The sequence below is a fragment of the Notamacropus eugenii genome, chromosome 4 (assembly GCF_028372415.1).
Source record: "Notamacropus eugenii isolate mMacEug1 chromosome 4, mMacEug1.pri_v2, whole genome shotgun sequence".
NCBI classification, from domain to species: domain Eukaryota; kingdom Metazoa; phylum Chordata; class Mammalia; order Diprotodontia; family Macropodidae; genus Notamacropus; species Notamacropus eugenii.
In genome coordinates, this window is record NC_092875.1 from 332,921,900 (window position 1) to 332,945,861 (window position 23,962).

A 23,962-nucleotide genomic window follows, 5' to 3' on the forward strand; every position below is an offset into this window, starting at 1 on the left:
AACACAAAGATCCAAGCTTTTGGAGACAAAAACCCGCTATGTGACAAAACTGCTGGGAAAACTGAAAAACAGTGTGGCAGAAATTAGGTAAAGACCAGAAGCTTCTATCAGAATATGGTCAAAATGGGTACATGATTTAGACATAAAGGGTGATATCATAAGCATATTAAGGAAGCACGGAAAAGTAGTTTACCTGTAAGATCTATGAAAAGGGAAGAATTTAAGACGAAACAAGAGACGGAGAACATTAAGGGATATGAAATGGATAATTCTGATCATAGCAAATTAAAAGGATTTTGCACAAACAATGCAACCAAAATGAGAAGAAAAGCAGAAAACTGGGGAAAAGTTTTTTTTTTTTTACAGCAAATATCTCTGACAAAGGTCTCATTTCTCAAATATATACAGAATTGAGACAAATTTATAAGAATACAAATCATTTCCTAATTGATATATGGTCAGAGGATATGAACAGGCAGTTTCCAGAAAAAGAAATCAAAACTATCTATAGTTATATAAAAATGCTCCAAATCGGGGGAGCAGCCAAGATGGCAGAGTAGAAAGATACACATATGCTAGCTCTGAACCCACAGCCCATAAAATACCTGTAAAGAAGAACTCCCAACAAATTTGGGAGCAGCAGAAGCCACAGAACAACAGAGTGAAGGAGATTTCTGTTCCAGAGAGACCTGAAAAACTGACACAAAAGGTCCGTTGAGCCCTGGACTCAGAGCAGAGCCCAGCCCTGCCTTGGCCACACGCGGCACCAAGGGGAGCAGACCTCAGCATGCTTCAGGGACAGAATCTCCAGCGGCTGCACAGGTCCCTCCACCCACAGGTGCCAAAGGTCAGCGAGAGGGTCTTTTCGGCTCACCCAGAGGGGAGCTGGGTGTCTCCATAACTCAGGCCCCCTCGGGAGGCAGCAGTGGAGGCAGCAGCAGACAAGGGCTCCCAAAGCAGGCAGGAGCATGGATCCATTGTTGAAGGTCTCTGCATAAATCCCCTGAGGGAACTGAGCCCCTTGTGGTGGCCCTGTCCCCACCTGACCACCTGAACTTAATCTCACACTGAATAGCAGCCCCACTCCCTCAGAAAGCCCTGAGGCTGGGAAGCAGTATTTGAATCTCAGCCCCCAAGCACTAGCTGGGCAGGACTGGAGGCGAGATGGGTGTGGAGAGGACACTCAGAAGTCAAGTCACTGGATGGGAAAATACACAGAAAAGGGAAAAAAAATAAGACCATAGAAGGTTACTTTCTTGGTGAACAGATATCTCCTCCCATCCTCTCTGATAAGGAAGAACAATGCTTACCATCAGGGAAAGACATAGAAGTCAAGACTTCTGTATTCCAAACATCCAAAATAAATATTCAATGGGCTCAGGTCATGGAAGAGCTTAAAAAGGATTTTGAAAATCAAGTTAGACAGGTGGAGAAAAAACTGGGAAGAGAAATGAGAGAGGTGGAAGAAAAGCATGAAAAGCAGGTCAACACCTTGCTAAAGGAGACCCATAAAAATGCTGAAGGAAATAACACCTTGAAAAATAGGCTAACTCAATTGGAAAAAGAGGTTCAATAAGCCAATGAGAAGAATGCTTTAAAAAACAGAATTAGCCAAATGGAAAAGGAGGTTCAAAACCTCACTGAAGAAAATAGTTCTTTGAAAATTAGAATGGAACAGATGGAGGCTAATGACTTTATGAGAAACCAAGAAATCACAAAACAAAACCAAAAGAATGAAAAAATGGAAGAGAATGTAAAATATCTCATTGGAAAAACAACTGACCTGGAAAATAGATCCAGGAGAGACAATTTAAAAATTATGGGACAACCTGAAAGCCATGATCAAAAAAAGAGCCTAGACATCATCTTTCATGACATTATCAAGGAAAACTGCCCTGATATTCTAGAACCAGAGGGCAAAATAAGTATTCAAGGAATCCACCAATCACTGCCTGAAAGAGATCCAAAAAGAGAAACTCCTAGGAACATTTTGGACAGATTCCAGAGTTCCCTGGTGAAGGAGAAAATATTGCAAGCAGCTAGAAAGAAACAATGCAAGTATTGTGGAAATACAATCAGGATAACACAAGATCTAGCAGCTTCTGCATTAAGGGATCGAAGGGCGTGGAATAGGATATTCCAGAAGTCAAAGGATCTAGGACTAAAACCAAGAATCACCTACCCAGCAAAACTGAGTATAATACTTCAGGGGAAAAAATCGTCTTTCAATGAAACAGAGGACTTTCAAGAATTCTTGATGAAAAGACCAGAGCTGAAAAGAAAATCTGACTTTCAAACACAAGAATGAAGAGAAGCATGAAAAGGTAAACAGCAAAGAGAAGTCATAAGGGACACTAAAGTTGAACTGTTTACATTCTACATGGAAAGACAATATTTGTAACTCTTGTAACTTTTCAGTATCTGGGTAGTGGGTGGGATTACACACACACACACACACACACACACACACACACACACACACACACACACAAAGAGAGACAGAGAGCACAGAGTGAATTGAATAGGATGGGATCATATCTTTAAAAAAATGAAATTAAGCAGTGAGAGAGAAATATATTGGGGGAGAAATGAAATGGGGCAAATTATCTCTCATAAAAGAGGCAAACAAAATACTTTTTAGTGGAGGGAAAAAGAGAGGAGGTGAGAGAAAAACATGAAGTTTACTCTCATCACATTCAACTAAAGGAAGGAATAAAATGCACACTCATTTTGGGATGAAAATCTATCTTACAATACAGGAAAGTGGGGGAGAAGGGGATAAGCAGGGTGGGGGGGATGATGGAAGGGAGGGCAATGGGAGGAGGGAGCAATTTGAAGTCAACACACTCTTGGGGAGGGACAGGATCAAAAGAGAGAAAAGAAGCAATGGGGTTCAGGATAGGATGGAGGGAAATAGTTAGTCTTACACAATACGACTATCATGGAAGTCATTTGCAAAATTACACAGATATGGCCTATATTGAATTGCTTGCCTTGCCAAAGGGAATGGGTGGGGAGGGAGGGATGAAGAGAAGTTGGAACTCAAAGTTTTAGGAACAACTGTCGAGTACTGTTCTTGCTACTAGGAAATAAGAAATACAGGTAATGGGGTATAGAAAGTTATCTGGCCCTACAGGACAAAAGAAGATGGGGACAAGGGAAGGGAGGAATGGTAGAAGAGAGGGCAGATTGGTGATAGGAGCAATTAGAATGTTCAGTGTTTTGGGGTGGGGGGAGGGGACAAATGGAGAGAAAATCTGGAACCCAAAATTTTGTGAAAATGAATGTTAAAAGTTAAATAAATAAATTTAAAATAAAAAAAAAGAATTACAACCAAAGCTATGAACAACCATGATTCCAGAGCATGGATAATGAAGCATCGCACCAAGGGTACGCTAAAGCCAAGGCCTCAGTAAAGCGGATTGTTAAATTTTCATTGTGAGTATATATACCTCAGAAATCTGGCAAAGGATAAAATGGGGCCTTGACTTACTGTTTGGTTGATTGCATGTAGACTTAAGAAAATGATGGAGAAGATGTCAATAATGCAAATTAAACTTAAAAGCATGCCATGTGAAAAAAAATGCTCTAAATCACTACTGATTAGCAAAATGCAAATTAAAATATCTCTGAGATACCACCTCATACCCATCAGATTGACAAACATGACAGAAAAGGAAAATGATAAATGTTGGAGACGATGTGGGAAAATGGGGATACTAATATGCTGTTGGAGTTACAAGCTGATTCAACCATGCTGGAGAGTAATTTGGAACTAAGCCTAAAGAGCTATAAAATTGTGCATACTCTTTGACCCAGCAATATTACTACCTGGTCAGTATCCCAAAGAGATTAAAGAAAAAAACAAACAAAACACCAGGAAAAGAACCTATTTCTACAACAGTATTTATAGCAACTCTTTTTGTAATGGCTAAGAATTGGACATTGAGGAAATGCTCATCAATTATGAAATGACTCAACAAGTTGAGTTATATGATTGTAATGGAATACTACTGTGATATAAGAAATAATGTACAGGATGATTTCAGAAAAACCTAGAAAGACTCATATGAACTGATACAGAGTGAAGAGAGCAAAACCAGGAGAACATCATACAGAGTAACAGCCATATTTTATGATGAAGAAATATGAATGACTATGCTATTCTTTTCAATACAATGATCCAAGACAATCACGAAGGACTTATGATGAAAAAAATGTTCATTTGCTTCCAGAGAAAGAACTAAAGCTATCTGAATACAGACAGAAGCAGACTGGTTTTCACTTTCTTTTTTTGTTCAAGTTTTCTTCTATAAAATGACTAATATGGAAATGTTTTACATGACTGAACAAGTATAACGTATATCAGACTGCTTATCACCTCAGAAAAAGGTGAAGGCAGTGAGAGAATTTGGAACTTAAAATATAAAAAAAAAAGTTAAAAATTGCTTTTATATATAACTTGGGGATAAACAAAATTGCATTGAAAAAAAGAAAAGATATAGTAAAGTCAGTTTGGGACACGTTGTGTTTCAATGCATATAGAAAGCCCACTATGGATGTCTGACAAGCAGTGGGAGTTGAAGTTTTTCCCAACCTCCCTTAATTATGGATTCTCTCTTTTAATTATTTCCTATTTATCCCATATAGAATTTGTCTGTACATATTTGTTTGCCTCTTGTCTCCCCAATTAGATTGCAAACCACTTAAGGATAGGCCTTTCTTTTGCTTCTTTTTGTATCCCCAGCACTTAGCACAGTGTCTGACACACAGAGGATACTTAATAAATGCTTACTGACTGACTGGCAGAGATGTGAAACCGAATGTCAACAGATATGTTAAGGCTGAGTTAGTAGAGCTGAGAGTCATCAGCAAGATCGTAACTGAAACCATGGGAGCTGATGAGGTCACCAAGTGAAACAACCCTACATGCAAGATAAGGCTATTAATACTGCAGTAAGTACTTCCCAGAGTTGTTATGAATCTGAAAATGATATACAAATGAGTATGAAATCTGAAAATGATGTACAAATGCGATTATTTATCTTTATATATATAAACATTAGTGCTCTACAGTCTACCAAAGTAAAAAAAAAAAAATGCATGGCCTTCAATTCTTTGCCATAAACTGGTTCCAATCTACCTTTCAATTTAGTTCAACAAACATTTATTAAGCATCTATTATGCCAATGTGGTATCAAGATTCGGTAGGCAGCATGAAATAGGGAACTGGGATTTCTAAGGAAACCAGGAGTCAAAATATAAATTTAAGGTGATAACTAAGGCCAAAGTGGGGGGAGGTTGAGGAAAGAGACAAGAAATAGAGATTACCCTTGGGGGACACTGATACTACAAAAGATGAAAGTCAAAAAGGATGAGATATAACAGAGTTAAGAGCAGGGCACAAGGAAAAAATTTATCACAGAAGAAAGCAACAATGGAGAAGTCACTTGTGATTCTGAAGTGTTTCAGTAGATTGAGAGGCTAATGCCACACTACAGGAAACTGAACAGTGAAGAAATGGAAAAAGTGAGTATTGATTACATTTTTAGAAGTTAAGCAGCGATCAGGAGGTGAAACAGTGGCTATAACTTGATGAAATAGCAGGCACAAGAAGAATATTTCTTTTGCTTTATATAGAGATGAGTAATCTTTGTAGACCAAAGAAAGACAAAAGAGAGAGAAATGACTTAAGAAAGAGTAACAATTAATGGTGTCAGATCACAGAGGAAACTGTATGATAGTATCATAGACCTTGGACTGGCAGGGCCTTCAAGGCCACTAAGTCACATCTCAAGAGCTCTGGTAGTATAGTGAACCTGGAAGTGGAATATTGCCAATTGATCTTCTGAGAATGGAAAGAAGGAGCCCAGAGAAAGAAATTAGGTTTTGAAGAAGGGTACTTCAGGAGCTCACTAAGTATGGCCTCAATCCTTACACAAAATATCTCACACCACTGCTTTTCTCCTGTTCCCCACTAGTCAGACTAGTCTAAAAGCTACTTCTGGAGTACATCCTGTGCTTAAAATAGAACTGAAAGGACCATCAGAAGCCACAGAGAAACCCATCCCCAGAACTGTCAAGCTCCCAGGAGGGGTAGCTGGCAAGTGTCTTGAACCAAATTAAAATGTAACTGGGAAATATTTAACAAAATAAGATACAATATAGATAATATTAATTTGGAGTTTTCTAAGTCACTGAGTAGCCCAAATGCCACTACTCTACATTATACTTAACAAGCTGTCCTCCTGTTTCTGTTGGAAGACCTTCAGTGAGGGGGAACCCATTCCATCCTCAGGTAGCCTGCTCCACTTCTGAAGAGTTCTAATTTTAAGGAAGTTTTCTCTTTGAGGCCTATATTTTTTTCTAGTTCTTTTTTTGTTCTGTTCCTCTAAAATACATGGTTTTCCAGATTTTCATAAATGTTCATATCACACAATATTTTCTGAGAATGGAGATGTTAGGAGGCTGAAAATTGTTGTGGATGTAGTCACGAAGCTGATTCAGTGAAAATGCAGCACAAATACACCTCTAAGTATCTGTTGGCTATTTGCTTCTGTCAACTTAATAAACTAGAGCATTCCTTCCAAAGGGTCTCCTCAATGCATTCCTCTCTTGAAATTTGTCACACTCTCAACACAGACATGACAAATCATGAAAAATCACCTCTCCTGAAAATCAGAGCAGCAAAAAATGTGAAGTTTTTGAGGGAGGGGAAGCAATATCCTGCATCAGTGGCTGTCTAGTTTTTCATGCACTGAAATACAATAAACACTTATTCAAAAGTTGCTAGAAGTTAGGTAATTAAGTTAGAAAGGGACTCAATTTCCCATCATGTCAGAGTTTGGCAATGCCATCTATTTAAATGAAATAGACAAATCCCTAGATGACTAGGGCTACTTACTATATTTTATTTCATAATCATAAAGATGCAAGTATAGTCTTGATTTGATCAGTTATATACTGATGAGGAAAAATGCAAAATAACGCATGCATACATACCCAGCTATATCTAAGAATCAGATGCTAAAAAAATGATCCAGTAAGCCAAATGGCACAAAGCATGAAAATTCATTTGAATTTCACCAATTACATTTTTTTCATTAAAATTCTATTCTGATATCCCACTGTGACACGAAAAAGATACAACGAACCTGGATTTTCAAGAGCACTGGAATCACATTATATCCTCTTACAGTCTTACAAAGCTCAAAATATTCTAAGTATGCGCATGTTTATACTATATGAATACCATGTGAGGACCTACCAGATAAGCTCAGAGAAGCTTATCATCATGTTGGTTTCACAGAAGGACGAACATTTTGAGCCACAGGAATTCTAGAAAATACTCACCAAATTATAAAAGGGTTGTAATCTGTGTCAATGGATATGTATTTGAATGAAATCACAGATCTCTGATACATTGAAATATATGTTTTTCTTTTTTTATATTAATCTATGTTTAGTTTCAGATATCTCTGATGACTAGGCTTCCAATATATGGTTAGTCAAGTCAGCAATATTATGTTCCAGGTAAAGGTTAACTTTTTATGTACTATGAACACAAAAACAAAATAGCCCCTGCCCTCAAGGAACTTACATTTCATAGAGGGAAACAATATGTGCACATTTAATGAAATTAAAAACATATACAAAAGAATATAAGGTAATTTCAAGGAGGACACTAGCAGCAGGGAGGATGTAGAAAGGCCTCATGGAAGAGATGACACCTGAAGTGAATTCTGAAACGATCCAGGGATTCTAAGAACTGAAGGAGGGTAGGAAATGCATTCTAAGAATTAGATAAAGGGTTGGGGTAAGTGGGAGGGAGTGGAGAGACATGTTACTTATACAAAAACACAGACCTGGGAGATGAAACGTGTGTGTGTTTTCAGTGAAGAGGTCAGTTTGGATGGTCTGTAGAGTTCATGAAATGGAGCACTGTGGAGGAAGTCAGGAAAGGTAGTCTAGAATCAGATTGTTCAGGGTTTTAACTGTCAAGCACAGAAGTTTGCATGTTGCCCTAAAGGCAACAGGATGACGCTGGAGGTTTCTGAGCCACGAAGTGACAAGATCAGATTTGAATTTTACGAACATTTCTTTAAGGTCTTCACTGTGGTGGCAGTTATTTGGCTACAGAGAAGGAGGTAGGTGTGAGAAATGTTGTGGAAGTAGAATTAACAAAACTTTGTAATATGAATAAGGGGGTGAGGATGGAGGGTCAAGAAGAGCAAAGTCTCAGTGATGATAGCAAAGTAGAAACACTGGGTGGTGGGAAGGACAGTCATGACAGAAATGGGAGAAAATGAAAAGCTGTCATTTTAGGGGAAATATGAGTTGTTTTAGACATACTGATTTAGAGATGCCTATGGGACATCCTGCTAAAAAGGTCTAACAGGAAGTTGGTGATACAAATCAGGAGCTCCAGAAAGTCTAACCTACATTTAGAGAGAAGAATATGAATGATATTTTACTGGCTGACATCCTGTCAAAGAGAATAAGTGAACCAAGAGTGAGTAGTCTCATGAAAATCCAGAGAAGAGAGAGTAAATATTTAGAGGTGGGGGAGTCAACAGTGTCAAATTCTACAAAGAGGTCAGGTGAGATGAGGCCTGAGAAAAGGCCATCATATTTGGTGATTAAAAGATCACTGGCCACTTTGGAGAGACCAGTTTCAACTGAGCAGCAATGCTGGAAGTTAGAGCATAAGGGGTTGAGAAGTCAATGAAAGAAAAAGAATTGGAGATAAGTAAAGATAAATTTTTTTAATTAGGCTCTAAAAGGTAAGAGATATATAAGAAAAGAAATAACAGGGTAGAATTGTCCTGTGAATGAATTAGGACTTGGGGAGCTTTTTCTTTGATAGTACTTTTTACGACAAGTTCTATTTCCTTTCCTGAGATTGGATTATTTACGGTCTCTATTTAGCCTTCTACTAATTTGGGTATTTATATCTTTGAAGACAATCTTCTACTGTGTTCTCAATTTTGTTAGCATATAATTGTGCATAATGGGTTCTTATAATTCTTTTTATTTATTCTGGTTTTGCTGTGATTTTACCTTGTTCATTTCTTAAATGTGATTTTTCTATCTTCGCTTTTTAATCAGATTGATTCAAGGTTTATCATTCTTTTTAGTCTTTTAAAAGAACTAGCTCAGTCTGATCATTTCTATAGTTCTTTTGTTTTCCTAATCAATATTAGCTCTGTCTAATTGTTGGCTTTCTAATTTTTAAAATGAATATTCAGTTCATTAATCTAGTCCTTTCCTATTTTGCTAATGCATATTTTTTAAGGATACCATTTTCCCAAGTTTAGCTTCATGCCAGGAATTTTGGTGTGTTCTGGTTGTTTAATCACTGAAGAACAATTGGTAACAATACTATGCAAATTATTCTCAAAAACTGAGAATGAAGGCATCTTCCCACAATCCTTTCCTGAGACAAATATAGTCCTACAGTGATGCATGAAAGAAATCAGCCATTGTGACCAAGCTGAATATATACCAAGGAGACAAGGATGGTTGAACATTAGGAAAAAATCACCATAATTAATAATACTGAAAAGAAAAACATCCAAAAACACATTATTGTGAACAATGTAAAGAAAAAAAAAGATGTGGAGAAAACTTTGACAAAATATAGCATTCACTTATGCTAAAAACCATACAATGTGTGGGTAAATAAGGGTTTTTTTTTTTAATATCATAAATGTATCTATCTAAAACCAAAAGTAAGTATCCTAGAAAATAGAAATATACTGAAATCTTTTCCAGTAAATACAGGAGTAAAGCAAAGATACCCACTTCCCTCACTATTATTTGATATTGTTCTGAAAACACTACTAGTAGCACTATAAGAAAAAAAAACTCAGTGCCTAAAAAGGATAAAACTATCCCTGTTTGCTGAAGATAGTGAGTTTATCTAGAAAACTTCAGGAAATTAACAAAGATAAGAAGAGAAACAATAGCTTTCGCAACGTTGTAGGCTACAAAATGAACCTTCAACTAGAGTTTTATAAAATGAAAATCACTAGCATTACTATAGAATAATAAAATGCAAGAGGCAATAATAGAAATAGTAATCCTATTCCAAATAATTACAAAATGCATGTATCAGGGGATCAACCTACTAAAGAACATGAAATACTTTTATAGATTCTGTTACAGTGTTCCTTAAAGAAACAAAGAATAACTTAAATAGCTGGAAAAATACTCACTGTTCACGGTTAGTACTGGCCAATATAATAAAAATAACATTATCAAAGTTAATTTACACTGCAATACCAAATGTCAAAGGGATACTTTCCAAAACTCCATAAAATAACAAAATTCATTTGAAAAAACAAAATAATTGTAATACCAAGAAAAATAATGAAAAGAAGTAGAGACAAAGGGGGGAATTAGTATTTTGAAACTTCAAGCTGCAGGCATCAAAATCATCTGATATTGGTTAAAAAACAAAGAAGCAGATCAATAGAACAAATTAGATAAAGGAAAATCATAGGCACAAGGAAGAGTTCTTAATGCAAAGAAATGGTAGATCCTGGACACACTGGGATATACAATTACATTTAACATTAAGAGTGTTTTGCACATAGTAAGCACATACCAAATCCTATTTGATTGACTCCCCTCCTCTCCATTATCTTGGCTGATGGATACTGACAGATTTCTATCATGACAATTCTCTAGGGCTATCTTACTAAATCATAAGGAGATTGCAATCTGTGTAGGAGAAGGGAGCACTAATACCTCTGTCACCACAGATCTTAAGTACTTAAGTATAGTATGCAATGATTATTATATATCCTTCATACTTTAATGTAGACAGGTATGAAGATTCAGATATACACATAAATTAGAAAATCAGGAGACTGGTCCTGAGTTGACATTAATATTTTTAACTTCAAGTCTCTAAGAGGGGCTTTGTAAACATCAAAAGAGATAGTTAAAACAATTAGCTTTGGGGACAAAATAAACAAACACTGCCTTCTCCACCCCTATTTGCCAGAAATTTAAGTCACATTCCTGGGCCTGTTTTTGAAGCGACAACCTTAGAGTCTTTTGTTTTTTAATTTTTAGAATGGTTGTTATTTTTCTGAAAAGCAAAAAATGGTAGCTACTTCTTGATCTATCTAGATGCTAGCCACATAATTCATATTGTCCTGTCAACATTCAAAGAATACTAAGTAAACCAGATTGTGTAAAGTTTATACCAAGCATGGTATTTCTTTGAGAGAAGAATTAGTCAATTTTATTCTGAAGAAAACAGGTGCAAGTGTCATCTTCAGGAAAAAAAAGGTTAACAGCTTGTATTTAAGAAGACTTATGGTTTGCAAAGTGTTTTATAAATATTATCTCATTTTATCTCCTCAACATCCATTAAGAGGTAGGTGCTTTAATCATCACTATTTTACAAATGAAGAAACTGATGCAGACTAAAGTGACTAGTCCAAGATCACACTGCTAGGAACTGTCTGAAGCTGGATCTTGACCTTGATCCTTCTCAGGTCCAGCACTCTATCCATTCTATTTAATGTGTCATCTAGCTACCTCAAATAAATAAACTACTTTATTTTGATGATCAAAACAGAATGTATATCTAAGTCTGAAAATTAAGTATCTGGTGAAAAGAGTTTCATTTTAAATTAATTGTGCATTAATCCTCATGAATTCAGAATAAGAAAAAAAAGAAATTATGGTAAATAGTCAATGATAAAATAATACTTCTTTATTCTCATGAAAAAAATTGCCTTGGTCATATTCAGTTATCAACCAATTAACCAATAAATATTTTTTAAGCTCTTATTATGTGGTGTAGTAGACAGAGTGTTTCAGGAAAGAGAGATGTGGGTGCATGTACTGCTCACGAAATATACCGGCTATGTAGCCCTGGGTGGTGATGATGGCTGGGAGGTAGAAACAAAGTCCATTATTAACAAAACCATCAAGCAAAATGTAGCTGACAACCCTACCATTTTACAAATCAGACTATAACTGAAAGATAAAAGATTCTTTTTAACTTGGAAGGGATGTTAGAGTCTACCTAATGTAAGGGTGACTATTACTTTAGTATCTTGTCCAGGATCATGTAGTCCATATATGCCAGGATTTAAACTCAAGTCTTCCTGGTTTTTAGTCTGTTGTTAGATCAAACTGCCACTCTTTTCTAGGTATGCTTTTTAAGTGGTGGAGATCCCCCCATCTCATTTATGTTAGACTCCAAGTAGGGTAACAGAGGAAGTTGAATGATATATTGCCTCCTTATTATGGCATAGGAAAGACAGATACTAAAGTAATAGTCAACCCCTATTCCAGTGCAGGTCCAGATAACCCGCTAAGACTATAAACTGTAGAAAAGTTGTCAAAGACCTGCACTGGAAGAGGGGTTTCCTATAACAATTAAATCACAGGCATAAATTAAAAAAAAAATGGAGGACAGAGCCTGGTATTAGTATTGTGACTTATGCTGATCAAACCCTACATCATACAGATGATGAAACAAGTCCAAAGTAATGAAGTGACTTGCCTAGGGACACAGGCCCATTTAAAAGCAATGATTTAATGAAATTAAATGATGAAAAATCTACCTGCATAATGATTAACTGGTGTGCAGATTACTGAAGTTCCCTAAAAGGTGGTTTTGGTCACAAGGAGGAAACTAACATTTAAAAATGAATCAAGAAGATCTTCCTCTCAAAGCCTTCTATCATATGGCACCAACTTTCTCACTCCCTTTCATTCAGACCCTCTGCTCTAACCAGGCCAACATCTTGAACGTCTGCCACAAAATTAATATTCACTGTTGCTTTTAAGTTTTTGCTCATTGTTTCCTCTGGAATGTGAAGTTCACCTTTTCCCCTTTCCACTTATCTAGATAATCTAAAGATTCCTTTCATCTCAAAGTCTATGTTCCAAATTCTACCCATGTGACAACTTCCATTTCTTTGAAAGTCTTTTCCAGCTACTCCAATCCAAACTCATCTTGACTCTCTACCCACAATTGGCTTTTACCTTCTTTACTAGAGAATTTTTGTCTTCCCACCCACAGTAAGCTATAACAACTAGGGTCAAGGCTGTGGCTTTCTTCAAGAGGAGAACTATTTTTCCCTACCTCTGATAAAGAACAATACCATACCAACAGAGCTGAGGATCTCAAAGACATCAAGCTTGCTGATTTGACTTAGCGAAGTTATGAGAATTTAAGACATTCATAACATGTAGTATTCTATTTATTTGAGAGAAAGCTATTCATAGAAGAGACAATTACTCTTGAAAGCTTTAAAATATTTAAAGAGAATACTTAAATTAATTAAATGAATGAGGTCATAAAGTATTTGGGGTTGACATGTAAAATTCCCTGTGGAATATTCTTTTATGTGTTCTAGTTATTGCAGAGATTCACCCTCATTCAAAGCAGATTAAAACTGTTAAAAATCTCACTTTTTCTATAAAAGCTGTTAGAAACATTCTATAATCTTGTTAAATATTTAAGCAAATAATGTAGCTAACAATTGAAAAATTTTTCAAATATGAAACCATATTATGCCTACAATACAATTCTGGATAGAAGGTAAAGTTAGATCTAGAAATCTGCTAAACCCAAAGAGCAGGTAAACCTGAACATGAAAAACTTATTTCATTTATTCATTTAATAGGCATTCATTGGGCACCTACTGAGTATATAACACTATGTGACTCTTTGACTATTTGACTCACCCTTATATACATGGGAATAAACAAATTCATTACAAAAGGCAAGTCTGAGGCATTAGGTTTCTGCAAGTATATTAAATATACCATAGCACATAGACAAATGCAAATATATGATTTACTATTGCTATCAAAACATTTATTAGTAGGAAATTAGTTCCTTCTACACAAAGCAAGTACTTTGGACACAAAATGAAAATTATGTCAGCTTTGCTAATGAAAAAAATTACAACTGTGCTACAATTTATTTTTTAAAACACTGCTATTCGGTTTTTAATGTAGAAAAGATAAAATTAAATGAATGAACAAATGAGCAGCTTCTTTTGTTATCTTTTTCCCATTACACAGGAATAAAAGGTTACTTGAAAAAATGTCTAAGTCCAGCAATATCTTAAAACAGAGGTGTCACACAAGCCAGTGTGGTCCAAACTGGATTAAAATGTAATCGGGAAATACTTAACAAGATAACAAAGATAATTTTAATATGTGATTTTTCTGAGTCAATACAGAACCCACAGGGATCATTAAATGGCTCCGGTTTCTATTTGAATTTGACACAGTAGTCTAAAAAGATTTTAAATATTCCTTTTTTCGCCCTCAGTCCAATAACTTTTTTGGATAAGCAGTATGAAAAGAGAATGGTGAAATATAAAAAACTGTTTCTCTATCTCTACAACTAGAAGCAACTATTATTCATTTAGCTCATGGCAAGACACTGGATATAAAAGGAATCTGAACCAATTCAAAAAAATTGTAACGATCAGGCTTAATAAAATGAAAAGATAAAAGTAAGAGTCCAGGATTCCTTATTTTGTACTCTCTTCCAAAAGATTCAGAGAAATTAAACATACGGTATCATTTTAGTCTTCATTGTGGAGTCCTGAGACAAAGACAGAGCTTTCTTTTCATATCAAAGATAGAGTAACTGACAACTAGGGAGTCTAAGTAGCCTGAGGCTACTGGGTCAGTCCAGTCCCACCTCACTCCAAGATCTATGTCTGACTCCTAACTCAGAGCTCAATTCCCTGGGTATGTTTTATTACTTCACATTTTATCAGGAATCCACATACTAATAATACTATAAGCTTCACAAACAATGAGAATTAAATAGTTTTTCCAAACACAGTGAGGCTTAACTCCTTCAAAGTACTGCATGTTCCCTCATGAATATTTAATAACCTAGCTACCTTTTAAAAAAAAAAAATCCAAATACAATTAAGTTGTACTCCAGATGAAAAAAGCCACAATGTAGTTTCCTAAGTGATCTTTTTAAAACTATCTCTCTAAAGGCTCTCTCACTAAAACTGCTTTTTCTCCTAACAGGGATATAATGACTTGAATTCGTAAGATTTCTCCAACAAAGACACCACAGAAGAAAAGCAAGAAGTTCTATTAATAATTGACATATTACTCTTCTTAAATTTACTTCCAAGACCACAATGTTCAAAATGACTGCATACACATTACAGTCACTGACAAAGGAATTTTCTAAGCTTTGAATTCTTAGTGGACGTACAGTGCCATCTGCTGTACCAGCTGATACTTTCTTGGGAAAATTTTCTAAGACACTGTCAGCTTAAAATGGCCCCCCCGCAAAAAAAAGAACTAGGATTAAAGAGACCCCAAAACTGAATGGCAAACACTTCTCTTCATGCTTAGCTTTTTTGTATTACATTTTGGGAAAATATATTGCAACTGTGGAAATTCAGTATATAGTATAGTATATATCACTATGTAGATAGTGAAGTATATTTCTAATATTCAGTTACTATTATCAATCTGTTAATCTATTGTTCTTAGGCTGTCTGCACTTCCTAGATATACATAGTAAAAGAGGAAGAGTCAGGAATATGACCCCTCATCAGTCCCCCCCGCCAAAAAAAGTCATAAGTAAATCCACATTTGCAAGTGTTCCAAGGCCCAAAAAGCTGTTCACTACTGGTACTAAGGAACTGGAAGTAAATAATCTTACCTTAAATTGGAATATTTTAACCTTTCAAAAGAATTTTTATGTATGTTATTTTAGAAAAGTTCCTTCATTTCAAGATTACTAAATAAAACTGATTACCAGTACAAGCAGAGAGAAAGTAATAGCATGAGCCCAGAGTTCTAGCTGAAAAGAAAGGCTATTGTGGAAGAGTCAGAAGGGTGCCTTGCCCTGAAAAAAATGTTTAGAAAGCAGCAGTATAAAAAGAATCTGTGCTTTTAAAAATTCTTGCTTTAGTAGAGTACTAACTTAGTGTCACTAGAATTGGGATACAACTAATCTAAAATGTATGTCAAAACAAGAAACACATGAAGTTTAAAGCATTTAAAATTAACAGGTAATAAAATGTATTTTCTATGATAAATTGCATTTTGAATTCTTTTTAAATGTCTAATAGCTGTCAAAACTGTCTGAACAAAACCTCTGTACAACAGATTTAATTAATAGATCTTGAAATTGCTTTGAGATAAAAGTTGTCAATAATGAATAAAGTGATATTATTTTAAAATGAATTACATTTTCAGAAGCTCTAGAATGTATGATAATCACTACTGCTCTAGAAATTACCAGTCTTTTTCCTACATATTCTAATTTTATTCAAGTTAAACCTGAAAATGGAAAAAAATTTTCATGCCAGTGATCAAGTCCTAAAATGTCTGCCTTTATGACTGCAAGAAACAATTAGGAAGCAGTTGGAAAAACGCAACTCAAATTGCACTGCTTTAAAAAAGAAAAAAGTTAATGTGCTGCTTGTTTACAAGTACATCTGAGCATATAGTAATTTCTTTGTCTTTAAAAACAAATTCGGAGCTCCCTCTAGTGGCAAACTATGCCTGGATAATGAAATATGAAAGTCAAAGTTTCTATCTGGAATATTAAAATACATTTTCAATAAAAAAATCTAAAATCTTGACTCAGGATAATCCATCAAAATGTATTAGGTAATATCCACTTTACAAATTTTAGGACTGTAATTCAACTCTCATTCTCCTCCTGCATAGTCATATATCAATCAAAAGTTCCTAGATTAAAAGAAGATATTTTATTCATAAAAATACAACCAATCAAGTATGTATTGAGTGCTTAACATATGCTATATTGATAGACTTGGGAACACAACTACAAAAGTGAGATGATCCCTGTTCTTAAAGAGCATACAGCAGAATAAATGCTAGGAATTTCTAGAAGGAGGTTGAAAGAGTACTATCTTCCAAAAATTTACTTTGTGTCAAATACTCCTGAGTGTTCATTAAAGCTATAATTTCAATTATGTGTGTGTGGATACACACACATATATACATATCTATACATACATATACACAATTGTATTATGTACTGTGTATATGTGTGCACACATATGTATATACATACATAAATGTATAGTATGTTCCTCAGTAGATCTTTGATCTTCTCAATAGTATGACTGTTCCTGCCACACTATTCTGAACTAATTCTGACAAAGAGGAAATGGTTGTTAAAATACTGAAAGCCTTGCAGTAAGTGACTACTCCATTTTAAAATTCTGATAGAGGAAAAATAAATTAGGCATACTCAAATAATCACCCTAAGTTCTGAGAGAACCTAGAAGTCATCCTGAATTCCTCATCCCCATATCCAAGCTGTTGCTGTCAATTTACCTTTGCAACATCTCTTGAATATGTCTCCTCTCCTTTGACACCTCCTTCAAGCACCTCACATCTTGATCACTGCAATAGCCTGCTGGTGAGTCTGCCTGGCTTAAGTCTCTCCCTAACCCAGTCCATTCTCCATTCAGTCAATAAAGAAATTTTCCTAAAATGCAAGTACAATCATGTCACATTCTTGACCCTCAGTTAATAAACACAAGTGGTTTCCTACTGTCCCCTCTGGTTGACATTCAAAACCCTTCCTAACCTAGTCCCCTCCTACCTTTCTAATCTTCTTATATCTTACTCACCAAAATGTACTCCAGTCCCCTGTTCCAAGCAGTTCCATGAACAAGACATTCCATGTCTTGGATCTGGGCATTCTCTTTCAGGCTTATCTTTATCCACTCTGATTACTGACCTCCCTGGCTTCCTTTAAATTCTCACCTTCTACAGAATCTTTGTCTAACCCCACTTGATCCCAGTGCTTTTCCCTCTTTTAACTGTTTCCTATTTATCCTATGCATAACTTGCTTTGCTTATACTTGTTTGCATGTTGTCTTCCACGTTGGATTGTGAGCTCCTTCAGGGCAGGTACTATCTTTTGCCTCTTTTTGTATTCCCAGTGCTTGCCTGGCACATAGTAGCCTCTCATTGATGTTTACTGAATGAATGGATATTTACTATGCTGACTACATGTAGTATTCAATTTATAGGAATCACTTAGGCATACAATCTCTTAGCTGACTATGCATTGATAGTGCTGAACTGATACTAAAATCACTGCTAGAGAAGTTTTTCACCATCATAGTTCTTGCCAGTGTTAATTTGGTGTACATAAGTCTCTTTTAACATTTTTTTATTTGTTTTAATTCAGCCAAGATTCACCACCCCAGACCAATACCCTTCTTCCAAATGAGTATATTAAAAAAAAATCCATTACAAACATGTTTAATCAAAAACAAACTTTCACACAGTCCTTGTACAAAAAAATTTATCTCATTCTGTATGCTGAGTCCTACAATTCACTATTAGGAGGTAGATGGCATGTTTCATCATTAGTCTTCTGAAAACTTGGTTGGTCATTATGACTGATAAGAATTCAGAAAAATACTATTTCGTCAGATTCATACACCATAACTTGTTTATCTACTCCTCATAATAAGCACCCCCTCATATTCCCATTCTTTACCACATCAAAAAGAGCTATAAATATTTTTGTGCATCCTTAGAGTTTGTTTTGCTTAGGACTGATCCCTCCCATAATTTGCCTTCCCTCTAACTCTCCCTCCCCTCTTTTCGCCTTTCCCTCTTATTTTGCTATTGAGTGAAATGGATCTCTATGACCAACTGCGTTTGTATGTTCCTTTCTTTTAATCTGTACAGGTGACAGTGGGGTTCAAGTGTCAGCCCTGGCTTTTCCACCCCCCTCGTTTTTGTAGATGACTCCTCATTACATGAGGATAATTTTCCCTAACATTCCTTCTCCTCCTTTAGTGTATTCCTCTTTCCCTCTCTTTTTACTCTTCTTAAGATCATTAAGACATAACAGAACCACTTTGAGCCCCTGGCCAATTGGTCTGCCTCTATGAACTTAGAAGATAGAATTCAGAGTAGAAACATGTGTCTTCTCCCCCTATTTGAATGCAAGCAGTTTATTCCTGTTTAGGCCTTTATGTTCATGCATGTCTATTTTTATGTTTCTCTTCACTCCTACATTTGAACTTAAAAGTTTTTCCACAACTCAGGTTTTTTCATCAAGAATGCTTAACAGTCTTTTTTCATCATTAAAAGTCTATTTTTCTCAGTTTTGCTGGTTGTCATTTTTGTCTATAAGTTCATATCCCTTTGCCTTCTAGAATAGTATTCCAAGTTCTCTTCTTAAAAGTTGTGACTGCTAAATAGTGTAGTATCTTTACCAGTGTATTGGGATTTGAATTCCTTCTCTCTTGCTGTTTCCTATATTTTTACTCTGACCCAGAAATTCTGGATTCTGGTTAAAAGAGTCCCGGGAATTTTCATTTTATCTACTTTGCCTTCTGGTTCTAAGAGATCTGTGTATTTTTAAGATTTTTTGAAATAAGACAAATAGGTTCTTTTTTCCTTTTGATCATGGCATTCAGATAGTTCAATGATTCTTAAATTTTTTTCTCCAAGATCTATTTTCCAGGACAGTTCTATTTGCTATGATATACCTTACATTTTCTTCTCTATGTCTGGCCTATTTGACTTTGTTATAATTTTTCCTGTAGCTTCATGAAGTTGGCATTTTTGTTGCTCAGGCAGTTTTGTACCTCTTATGCCAAGATGTTAATTCCCTTTCCAATTCTTTCTTTTAAAGCTCTCATTTCTTTTCCATTTCTTCCCTCTAGTATTCTCATTTTATTAACAAAAAAATAATATTTGTAAGTTTTAACTCTTATTTTAAACTCTTGCTTCATCTCTTCCAGGATTTCTGGTTGATGTTCTGCCCAAGCCATGATTTACTTTGAGGCTTTGCCTGTAGATGTTTTGAAGTCATTCTCTTCTTTTTACATTTGTGCCTTGAGCAACCCTGCCCCCATAATAGCTCATTATGGTGAGGTTCATTTTTTGTTTGCTTATATTCTTGCTATTTCTTGACTTTGGACTTTATGTTTGGGCCAAGCTCTGTCATGTTTCTGGAAGGAAGGTCTGGGCTGGTCCTGTTGCTGCTCTCTTGGGGTACTGAATGTTGTTATTTTGGGATCTCAGAGACAGACTGGAGACAGCAAGCTTTCAGCTCTACAAAGTGATTTCATCTAGGACAAAGACTGAGTACTGCCCCCAACTCTGAGCTCTCTAAATTTGTAACTTGAGTCTGGGTCTGAGCTAAAGTAGATTGCTGATAGACTCTGCCCCTATTAATCAGTTAGGGAACTCCGTTGGTTCAAAGTGGCAGAACTATAGGTTTCCCTTTGGTCTAGGACTCCTGCCCTGGTTATTCCTCTGTAAGCTGGGTTAGATGCTAGCAGACCCTACCCTAAGCTGGGATCTAAGCTACACCACTGGTACTAGCTTCTGAACTTCCTTTCTACACTGTCAAGGATCTCCTAATATGGGAATATAAACACCAATTCAATGAGCAGGTCCCTTTCTCAGTCTACCCTGGCTATCTTACCTGAAACTGGATAGTTGATGACAGAGATGTCAGTTCACACTTCTCCTTTTATCAGTGGTTTGGGATGGGTCCAATGACACCCTGTTATGGGTGTGGGACCTCTTCTTGTCCCAGTATACACAGACCCTCTCTGTGTGCTGGAAAGTTCTGTATGTAGTATGCTCCTGCCCCAAACCACATCCTAGTATCACCAGACCTTCCTGTTTGTCTCCCTATGCTAAGTTGGGGTAGACAAATGACTCACTGTTTATTTTTCCCTGAATTTCTCCATCAGGTCACCATTCAATCTGGTACATTTTCAAATGTGTTTGGAGGAGCCCGTATATAAAGGAGCCTCAATACATTGCTTCCTATTTCTCTGCCACTTTGGTTCCAGCTTCTACATACTTTTTTAAAATTAACCTTTGCCATATTAACAAGACTAGAGCCTACAATACTATAACACTGTTCTCCCTTTAAAGATAGCACTAACATAAGTATGGCACACAAGCCCATAAGTAGAATAAAAGTGATTTTTTACCAATAATATAATGTTTAGTGTCGGATACTGATTTAGAAGCATAGTTCATGGAAATCAACAGTCTTTCCATACTTATGTTGGTTAAACTACACTTAAAAGTACTGTATCAATGTGTCTAGGTAGCATAATTTAAAAGGGAACATGAAAAAAGAGTGTGTACAAAGTAAGAATAGCAGAATTATATGGTCCTTTTCAGCCCTAAATTTATAAATCTATAATCCTATACATTTTTGGAAATTACATGATATGAAGAAGAGTTTAGAGGATTAGAACTGTTTAGTTACTGGTAAAAGAGACTCCAATGAGCCATAAATGTATTTAAATAGAAAGATGTTTTGTTCTTTTATGCTAGAGAGAAAAAAGAGGAAAAATGGGTGAAAAAGAAGCAAACTCAATGTTATATAAGAACAAATTCTTTACCAACTAGTGCCATATGTAACAATAGAATAAGGTGCTCTATGAAACACTGAAGTTGAAGGATAACCAAATATAATAGATTAGAGATTTCTCTATAAGATGGGAGGCTGAACTAGAAGGCCATTAAATTATCAGTTATTGTGGGTTGTGCTTTAAATAAGTAGTCATAACATTAACCAAAATTAACCAATGCTTCTGTATAGGAGCACCTCCTCTATACACTTTGTACAAATTTGCTCTTTTCTTAAGTTAAATCACAAATCTATCAATAGACATGATTCATTACCTGTTTTTGTCAGTAAAAGGTTATCCAAATGCCTGTCTCCAACTCCAAGGATATATGTAATCACACAATAGCCAGCTGCAATGACAATTCAAAAAGGAAAATTATTAAAAACAAAGTCAGAATTTGTAAATGCAATTTGTGCTATTATGATGACAATATATTTACCACTATTCTGGCTCCAATCCTTACTGTGTAATTACAGGCAAATCATTTAACCGTATTTTAAGCTCAGTTTACCTGGTTGTAAATACAATAATTATAAATATGTGAGGTACCTACCTTTCCAGGTTGTCCTGTAAACAAGATTACATAATGTATATAAAGTATTTAAAAACCTGAAAGTACTACATAAATGCCAGTGGTTATTATTATTACTACTGCAACTTTTTAATATCACTAATAAGTGGACTATTTGGAAACAAGCAAAATTCTCTCTACTGGCAAGAAAGATATGATTTTGTAAAATTATAGAACTGCTCAAAGTTTAAATCATATATCAGGAAATTTAATTATAAAATATGCCTGTGTTATATTTCAATATGGATGCCAATTTAAAGCTCACCTTGAAAAGGAAAAAGTATCTGCAGAAATATAAAAGATAAAGTTACCATCCTGATAAGATCAGAGGGAACTGTGTTATCTGCCAAGAATTACAGAGAGATAGCTGAAGAGCTTGTTCTTTAAAATGTGAATCTTCTGAACTGACAGCAGATGGGAAAATAGATGCACTTATTTTAGTGGTAATGGCTTTTAAGCACCATTGCTATGAACTCCTTCCAACCCATTAAGAAAAGTGACATATAATAAGGATTAGGGTGCAAAGTCTTTGGATACTGTTTTCTTCTTTGGTTTTTCTGCCTTTCTTTTGTGCTTTTGTGTTTCTTCCACTGCTAAGAAAGAATCTGAAAAACTAGAATTTGAGACTGACAGTGAATTAAAGTTGCAACTCATCTTATATGACTGTTTTATCACCTATATCAGTGTTCCTCCTTACTAAAATAACAATAATTATAAACTATAGTCAGACTCCTTTAACAATATTCCTGCAAATGGCCAAATTGCAAGAAACACTGAAAATGAAATGATATGTCAATATGCTTTAAGAAAGAATCCACTGGAAAATTCGAGATATGATAAAGTAGAATAATATGCCCTTCCTCTCACATGAAACTCATTAAATAATAATATTTATTAGATATTGGGCTTTGAAAACTTAGAAAAGGAATCAGTTCAAACTAATCTGCACACAAACAGTGGTTTCCATAGTTACTGTTCATCTGAAATAGGGTACAAATATAATAGTACCTTCCTTTTATATGGAATTTTGCAATTCCCAAAGAATTTTTAGATGCATGATTTCACAAACCTTACAATTATGCTTGAGGTAGGCAGGGCAATGACTGCTTATCTACTTTATACAAGAGAAAACTGGATAAAAAAAGTCTCAGGTTTTTGTTTTTTTTTTTTTTTTTACTATATCACTACAAATTGTGTTGAATAGTTTGTTGTATACAGGAGGATCTGCCCATAGAGAGAGAAGGGTCATTATTTGAAAATTTAAAAAAAAAAACCACTATAACACCTAGGCAGATCAATGTTGCTTTGTGTATATATGTATGTGTGTGTACATGTATGTGTGTAGGTATATATATATATATATATATACAATATATAAATGCACATGTATGTGTGTGTATATAGATATAGATATATAGAAAGAGACAGAGATAGGATTATCTTAAAAAAGCTATCTCTCTCTATATAGTTGCAGATATCTCTACCTCAGTCTCTATAGCTAGGTGGTATGGCAGATAAAGTGCTAGACCTGGAATCAGGAAGACTCATCTTCCTGAGTTAAAATCTGGCCTCAGACACTTCCTAGCTATGTGATTCTGGGCAAGTCACCTAACCCTGATTGCCTTGGTTTCCTCATCTGTAAAAAGAGCTGGAGAAGAAAATGGTAAATCACTCCTGTTATCTTTGCCAAGAAAATCTCAAAAAGGATCACAGAGTCAGATCCAACTAAAAAACAACTAAACAATGACAAACATATAAATATCTCTATATAGACAAGTATTCTATTTCTAGAGAGATTTGCATATCCTTCTAGAGACATAGGTAGATATAAAAGCTTAAGATATATGTGTGACAATAAGGCAGTAAGAATGGGGATTTTGTTTTGTTTTTAAAGTATACATACCAACTGGGTTCTTGGCCTTCAAGACAGTCACTACAGAAGATAAATTTTAATCCAACAATGCTGCCAAAGCTCAAA

The 23,962-nt window shown here is 35.4% G+C and overlaps 1 protein-coding gene across 4 annotated transcripts in view; it reads right to left on the minus strand.

The window, feature by feature from the left end:
* The window catches only part of PIK3C3 (phosphatidylinositol 3-kinase catalytic subunit type 3), a 199,007-nt gene that overhangs the window by 65,936 nt on the left and 109,109 nt on the right, over nucleotides 1-23,962 (minus strand). For all 4 annotated transcript variants that reach the window (XR_011966213.1, XM_072605264.1, XM_072605266.1 and 1 more), the window contains one exon: nucleotides 21,688-21,762. Coding sequence is in view for 3 of the 4 variants with exons in the window: in XM_072605264.1 (XP_072461365.1) it covers nucleotides 21,688-21,762 (75 nt within the window). In the remaining variant the exon portion in view is untranslated. The remainder of the gene's footprint in view (nucleotides 1-21,687; nucleotides 21,763-23,962) is intronic.